This window comes from Chinchilla lanigera, unplaced genomic scaffold, assembly GCF_000276665.1.
Source record: "Chinchilla lanigera isolate Chin_1 unplaced genomic scaffold, ChiLan1.0 scaffold00173, whole genome shotgun sequence".
Taxonomy (NCBI): Eukaryota; Metazoa; Chordata; class Mammalia; order Rodentia; family Chinchillidae; genus Chinchilla; species Chinchilla lanigera.
The window spans coordinates 1162522-1170563 of record NW_004955574.1 but is presented as its reverse complement, the minus strand read 5'-3'; the positions used below and the strand labels follow the sequence as shown (position 1 = coordinate 1170563).

At 52.6% G+C, this 8042-nt stretch overlaps 1 protein-coding gene across 2 annotated transcripts in view; it reads left to right on the top strand.

Moving 5' to 3' along the window:
- The window catches only part of Bbc3 (BCL2 binding component 3), a gene marked incomplete at its 5' end in the record, with an annotated part of 7177 nt that extends 4403 nt beyond the window's left edge, over positions 1–2774 (top strand). For both annotated transcript variants that reach the window (XM_005413854.2, XM_013509578.1), the window contains 1 exon segment: positions 1703–2774. In XM_005413854.2, the coding sequence (XP_005413911.1) occupies positions 1703–1819 (117 nt within the window). In that variant the 3' untranslated portion in view covers positions 1820–2774.
- Positions 2775–8042: the final 5268 nt, after the last annotated feature.

The window sequence follows — 8042 nt, the reverse complement described above, 5'->3', positions numbered from 1 at the left end:
GTCTGCTTATGGGGAAAAAACCAGCAAAGAGCAAAATAAAAAATACCCACGCAGCTCTGCCCGGCCCTCTTCCGCGCCCCACGCAGTCTCAGCGCCCTGCAGGTGCTGGCCCCTGGCCTGGCACTGTGCCCGCAGGCCAGAAACAGTCGCTGAGGCCTGTGGCTCGCGTTTAGCTTAGCAGACCTGCTGCGGGGCGCTCCTCTCCGCACAGCTGCTCCGGTCCTCCAGGGCCAAGGCGTTTTCCGCTTTTCACTGCTGCATACTATGGTGTGTGTGTGTGTGTGTGTCTTTTTTGCGGTACCGGGGATCGAACTGAGGAACTGGCACTTGCCAGGCAGGCGCTTATGCCACTGAGCTGTATCCCCAGCCGCGCTACATACTGTGTAAAATCAATGCAGTATCCTTAGTTATCTTCTCATTGACCATACTGAGGAGCTTTTTTTTTTTTTTTGGACTGGGGATTGAACCCAGGATCTTCACACGGATCTGCATCCCTTGTCCTTTTTATTTTTTATTCTGAGGCAAAGTTTCACTGAAATGCTAAGGTTGGGTTCGAAGTTGTGAACTTCCTGCCTCAGCCTCTCAGAACATTGGGATTACAGGCCTGCGTCACCATGCCTAGTTAGGGTGGATTTTTGAACATAATAGATGTCAGATTTTATTTTCTGGCGTTTTCCCTCTCAAACTGTGCACACCTCAGGCTGGGTGTGGTGGCGCACATCTGTAATCTCAGCACTCGGAGGCTGAGGCAGGAGGATTGTTGTGAGTTCGAGAGCAGCTTGGGCTACAAAGTGAGCTCAAGGCCAGCCTGTACCGCATAGCAAGACCCTGTCTCAAAAAGACAAAAAAGCAAACCTGTGCCCACTTTCTCGGAGAGCTCATGCATCTATCTTCCGTAAACGCAGTGCACCCGCCCTAGCAGCACTAGGTGATTGCCTGCTTGGTGGCATCTTACAGCCACCGATAGTGGTGGGTTTTGTAAATGGTGCCTCCTTTGCCACCTTGTCCCGGCCACAGGAGCTGGAAGGCAGTGTTGAGCAGCAGGGGCTGGTGCCAGGCATGCGCTGCCAGGTCCCTGTGGGGTCATTAGGGTCATTCACTGACTGGCTGTGGAAGGAGGTGGCCTTTCCTCTTTCCCCTCTGGTGGGGACCAGGGCAAGGAGGAGAGGCCGCTCGGGCTAATGGCTCATTTTTTGTGCTGCCTGGTGGGGGTCCGGTTCAGCGATTGGGAACAGAGAGGACCCTTGGAGGCCAGGGAGAGAGCCTGGGCTCCCCAAGGCATGCGGACCCGGCACACAGCCTCTGTGCAGAGGACGAGCCACTCCTGGCCACCTCCTGCTTTGTCTGCCCCCTTCTCACTGTTGTGCCAGCCTTGAAGAGGGCACGATGGGAGCAGTCTCAGCCCCGAGTGACCTGGGTGGCTTCCCCGCCCGGCACACAGGGTCACGCTAGTGCGGGGCACGCGGTCCTGTCGCGCTCTGTGCGTGGGGCTCTGTCCACCGCCCTCCCTCCGGGGCCGGCGTGAGGATGTGGCCTCTGTCCCTGGAGAGGGAGCCTGTGGCCCGGGCTGGAGGAGCTGGGTCAGGGGTGGTGGAGCGCAGTCCTCTCTTGGAACTGAGCTGGTCCTCGCTGCCCTTCAGCCTGTCGTCCGCTCCCGTGTCACCGCACAGGCCCCTGCTGACCTCCCTTCTGTCTTTCCTAGAGACAAGAGGAGCAGCAGCGACACCGCCCGTCACCCTGGAGGGTCCTGTACAATCTCATCATGGGACTCCTGCCCTTACCCAGGGGCCACGGAGCCCCCGAGATGGAGCCCAATTAGGTGCCTGCATCCGCCCGGTCGGATGTTGGGGACCTGGGGGGCAGGACCCTCCCGCCTCCTGACGCCTTGGCCAGCGCGGGGGACTCTTCTCTGCACCATGTAGCGTACTGGACTACCAGCCCTGCCTGGCCCAGGGCGGCCCAGGGCAGCCGCTCCAGCCTGGCCCCGCGTGGGTGCCCCAATGGACATGTGGACTCCCGGGGCCCCGGCGTGAAGCCGGGGAAGGAGGGCTGAGGACTCAGCATCCGAAGGCGGTGACGAGGGGGTGGGGACTGAGCCGCCCGCCTCGGCGCCCACCACCATCTCAGGAAAGGCTGCTGGTGCTGGCTGCCCGTTCCAGCTGCAGGGGGGGCGCTGGGGGTGTGTGCCCAGTGCTCCTTCACTTTGGGCCTGACCTCGGGCCCCTGGTGCTTCCCCCCCTCCTCCTGGGGAGGGGGCCCGTGAAGAGCAAATGAGCCAAACGTGACCACTGGCCTCCTGGAGCCAGAGAGGGGGCGCTGACGGCCCCCCACGCCGGTGCCCAGCCTTGCCCGAGCCGGCCGGCGGGTGGTGGGCGCGCCTGCCTCACCTTCATCTGGGGGTGGCCAGGAGGGGCCCAGACTGTGAACCCTGTGCTCTGCCTGTGACCACGCCCCGACCCCATCGTCTCATCGCATAGGTTTAGAGAGAGCACGTGTGACCACTGGCATTCATTTGGGGGGTGGGAGATTTGGCAGAAGCTGCCCCAGCCTTAGTCCCCAGGGCGAAGCGCTGGGGGGAAGACGGGGTGTCAGGGAGGGGGGGATCTCAGCGGAGGGAGGAGTCTGGGAGCGGGGAGGGGTGGCCCAGCCTGTAAAATACTGTACATGCGCTGCTGTAGATACCGGAATGAATTTTCTGTACATGTTTGGTTAATTTTTTTTGTACATGATTTTTGTATGTTTCCTTTTCAATAAAATCAGATTGGAACAGTGGATGCCTTTTCTGCTCGCCTTCCCCGTTCTGTGCTCCGGGACCCACCTGGGAGGTGGGAGAGGGGACCGTCCGGGCTCAGGGACCTCAGCAGGGCGGGCAGCTGGCGGTGCCAACCCTCTTGCCGCCTTGCGCAGCAGACAGGTGCTCAGTGCCTGGTCCTCCTCTATCCCACTGGATCCAGGGCGTCGTGGGGGCCTGGCATCTGTGAAGGGCTGGATGGCCTGTGACTCGCTCAAGCACCCAGGACACCCTGGCTGCCCTCACAGAGGTGGGGGTGCCGGAGCCCGCTGGCTGAAGGTGCACCTGCAGCCAGATCAGAGTAGGGCTTCGCCTCACAGCTGCCAGGAGCAGCTGGTGGTGAATTCAGGTTACAAATGGGAGCTGAACGCTGTCCTTGAGCCCTCTTCCATGCTGGACCGGCACAGACCCAAGAGGACAGGGCACGTGACTCGTGAGGACAGAGGTCCTGAACCCTGCTCGGCTGGGTTTGGTTTTGTTTTGCTTTGTTTTGAGATAGGCTCTCACTATGTAGCCCGGGCTGGCCTTGAACTCACAGCAGTCCTCCTGCCTCAGCCTCCCCAGTGTTGGGATTATAGGCGTGGGCCACCACAGCCTGCTTGGCTGCTTTCTGGATGTGCATCTATGGCGGACCTCGGGAGGTGGCCCTGCCCCTACCAGGCCAGGCACACACAGGAGTCTGACAGCACTGAGCAGGACACCTGTGCCCGTGGCAGCGGCTGCCCTCCCGGGTACTCCCTTAGCAGAGGGTGGGCGTGCAGAAGAGGACGCGCTCAGTGTGCGGCCGCGCCCCTCGGTCCCAGTGTCACATTCAGCTACCCATGGTCAACCCCAGTCAGAAACTGTTAATGAGCTATTCCCAAATCATTCCTACATTTTAATCACATGTAGGAATTATTATACTTTCTGTTTCTTTTTAAGAGCATGAGAATTTATTGGGGAAAAAGGAACAGGAAATCGAAATAGCTCCTGAGAGACAGGAGTGGTCCCTAATGGGTTGCCTGCTTTTATTATTTTTGTTCGTTTTTATTTTTGTTTTGAGACAGGGTTTTGTTTTTTGTTGTTTTTGTTGTTGTTGTTGTTGTTGTTTGTCTTTTTGGGACAGGGTCTCGCTATGCAGTTCAGGCTGGCTTTGAGCTCACTTTGTAGCCCAGGCTGGTCTCGAACTTGCAACGATCCTCCTGTCTCAGCCTCCTGAGTGCTGGGATTACAGGCGTGCGCCACCACTCCCGGCATAAAACAGGGTTTTGTTATATAGTTCAGGCTGGCCTCAAATCATGGTGATATTCCCCTGCCTCAGCCTTCTGACTGCTGGGATTACAGGATTGCACCACCATGCCCAGCAAATTTAAATGAAATTCTAATGGAGTTGGTGCTATGGCACATGCTATAATCCAGCACCAAGGGAGGCTGAGGCAGGAGGATCAAAAGTCCTGCCAGGTCAACTTAATGACCTTGTGTCAAAAAAATAAAAACAAGGGACTGAAAACCCTAATGGAAACTTTTCATAGCTAAGAGAAGTAATACTGGGGCCAGGGATATGGCTCAATGGCGCACACCTGCCTAGCAAGTGAGAGGTGGTAAATTTGATTTCCAGAACCAAAAAAAAAAAAAAAAGAGAGAGAGAGAAGTAATACTAGGAGAGTCATGGAACTTCAGAATGGATTAAAGAGTGATGGAAATGGTAAATGGAGAAACTTTATTTTAAAAGAGAAGTCATTTGTTCCTCCTAATTTTTTTGCTTTTTTCTTTTTTGAGACAGGGTCTCACTACGTAGAGCAGGCTGGCCTTGAACTCACTATGTAAGCGAGGCTGGCCACCAACTCAGCAATGGGCCTGCATCAGCCTTCCCAGTTCTGGGATTATAACCACGTGCCACCACATCCAGCCTATTTTAAGTTTTTTTGAGATAGGTTCTCACTATGCAGTCCATGCTGGACCCGAACTCATGGCGATCCTTCTGCCTGTTTCCCGAGTGCACTGCCACACCCCATATATAATTTAATCCCAGCACTAGCGGGGCTGAGGAAGGAGGATCACTGTGAGTTCCAGGCCAGCCTTGGCTACAAAGAGAGTTCAAGGCCAGCCTGGTGTGCATAGTGAAACCCTGTTTCAAAAAGACAAAAACAAAAAAAAGTTGTTACATTGTCTTGTGGCAATATTGTTTCAGTTGTAATAGATGTAGCAGGGATTAGGGAGCAGACCTATACAATATAGAGGTGCCTATGTTGTACTTGAAAAGTGGTACAATATTAACTCTAGATTATAAATGCTAAGGATATATTTTTTTGTCTTGCTTCATTTTGGGTGGGATATATTTTTGTAATTTTTGACACACACACACACCCCGCCGCTTGTCTCAAAAAACCAAAAACCAGCTGGGCATGGTGGTGCACACCTGTAATTCCAGCACCTGGGAGGCTGAGGCAGGAGGATTGTTGGGAGTTTGAGACCAGCCTGGGCTACAAAGTGAGCTCAAGGCCAGCCTGAACTGCATAGTGAGACCCTGTCTCAAAAAGACCAAGGGGTGGGGGGAAACAAACCCAGAAACCAAAAACCAAAAACCAAAACCAAATAAAACTTGCAATCCCCCTGTCCCAGCTCCCCTAGTGCTCAGGCTAAAAAATTGTTTTCTTTTTGACACAGGGTTTTACTACATTGCCCATACTCGGTTTGAACTCTTGGTCCTCCTGCCTCAGCCTCAAGTGCTGGGGTGGGACAGTTGTGCCACAAGACTCGCAGCCTTAGACGGGGATAATTCCTATTAATCTATTCGCGGTTCACTGATTCTTTTCTTCCTTATCTCCATTCTGCCCCTAGATCCACTCAGTACACTTTTTACTTCACTCTATTTTTCAGTCTTTGGGCATCCATTTGTGTTTTTTTATTTTTTATATCACATTTTCCTGATTCCATGTATATCAGCTAATTTTTTTTTTTCCCAGTACCGGGAATCGAACTCACGACCTTGGGCTTGCCAGGCAGGCGCTGTACCGCTGCGCTAAATCCCCAGCCCCTACCAGCTAATTTTGCTTATGTCCTGGATGTTACGAATGTTGTGTTAGGGACAGTCTGGATTCTGTTATATTCCTGCAAGGCGCACTGATACGCTTGTGAGCAGAAACTGCAGAGCCCCGTGGGGGTGACAGCCACATCCCACCCGCTTCGGCCCGCTCTGAGCCTCCTCACAGGCTCACATCCGAGGGCTGCGCGATCGCAGAACCGGGCGCCCCTCCCCTGGGCCACGCCCCCATCCCGGCTTGCAGCAGCTGTGGGCACTCTGGGCTCATCCTCCCCTTCTTCATGTCAGTGAGACAGTGGTTTCTGAGCTTTCCTTCCTCAGGATAAAGCTGTAGGAAAAACAAACAAAACCCAACTCATCCAGCTCTTGGGCTCTTACAACTTTCAACTCCTTCCAAAAACCCACCTGCTTTTGTTCACTCAGAAAGGGTTTGGACCAGATGTGGTGGTACACATCTGTAATCCCAGCACTGGGGAGGCTGAGGCAGGAGGATAGCTGTAAATTCTAGGCCAGTCTGGGCTGCAAAGTCAGTTCAAATTCGGCCTGAAATACGTAGTGAGACTGTGCCTTAAACAAATACAATAAAAAGGGTTTGGAGGGCAACCCACTCGGGACCCCTCCTATCTCTCAGGAGATTTTTATCCTCAATAAATTTCCCTACTCTTAACCTCCATTGTTGCTTAGAGTTCATCCTGAAAAGAATAAAACTCAAGAAGCTGAACCCCGTCACTGGCAGCCCACACCCGCCCTGGCGCTTATCACAGGCTGAGACCACAGGCCTCCTTCTGAGTGGGATGCGGCCAGGAGCTGAATTTTGCTGGGAATATTGTTTCTTGGAGTCCTGGGTGACTATTATACTCTGCTGGGACAATCACACTGGAATTGCATGGAGGCAGAGAAGGGCCTGGACAAAGCCACTTTCCAGCCACTTCTCCAAGGTTCAAGGCCAGGGAGCAAAGCCAGGTGAACACCAGAGTGGCCCTAGTAGACCTGATAGGAGCTGGTGACTTGCCTTGGCTAACTTCCTGACCTGTACAATCGTGAGAAATAAAGAAATTCGTTGGGGTTGGTGGTGCCCGCCTATAATCCCAACACTTGGGAGGCTGGGGCAGGAGGATTGCCATCAGTTCAAGGCCAGCCTGGGCTACATAGTGAGACTCTGTTTCACAAAAACAAACAAAAACCAAAAAACCATAAAACAAACAAAACAATCCATGTGGAAATGCAGTGTTTCTCTTGGCCTTTTGTTTTCACTGGTACACATGTCACACGACAGTGGTCTATGACTTGGTGTTTTAGAAACTACAACTGCAGATTTGTATGAAATAATAAAATGATTTTGATCTACAAAAAAGAGCATCCTCCAAGTAGTTGTATGTCTAGAATTTATATTCTATATTTATTTTCTGCAGGAGTTTTTCTGTTAGATGGTTACCAAAAACAGATTTTTTCTTTTTTCCTCTTCGGTCTTTCCTCTTTCTTTCTTTCATTTGTTTATTTATTTATTGTTTTTTGTTTTTTTTCCGGTACCAGGAATTGAACTCACAACCTCACACTTGGCAGGCAGGCGCTGTGCCCCTGAGCTAAATCCCCAGCCCCTCTTTCTTTTATTTTTTTGGTGCTGGGGATTGGACCCAGGGCCTCCTATAAACTAGACAAGTGCTCCCTCACTAAGCTACAACCCAGATTTTAATTTTTTTTTTTTTGTCTTTTTGAGATAGGGTCTCACTACATAGTTCAGGCTGGCCTTGAGCTCATTTTGTAGCCCAGGCTGGTCTCGAACTCCACGATCCTCCTGCCTCAGCTTCCTGAGCACTGGGATTAAAGGCGTGCACCACCACACCTGGCTCTTTTTTTCTAATAGAACCAAGCCTGTCATTTTTGAGGACTGAAAGTGGGGAATCCACCCCCACCACCTAGGTAGATCCTAAGAGGAAGAGACCCAGGGACAGTCCTAGCTAACTAAGGCCACATCTTGTCTGAAAAGCCCAACAGACTCCTAGAAAGGAAACATTAAAGCCATCTGTACAGCCTTCCCCCTCAGAATCAAGGTTCTAAGTAGTCCCAGAACATAGGAGGATGAGAGGTCGGGAGGACCAGGCAATGAGGCCCTCAGCCGCACCTTCATGGGCATTGTGCATTACAGGTGCATGCCTGTAATCTCAGTACTTGGCCCACTGAGGCAGGAAGCAAGTTTGAGGCCAGCCCGGGCTACACAGTGAATTCAAA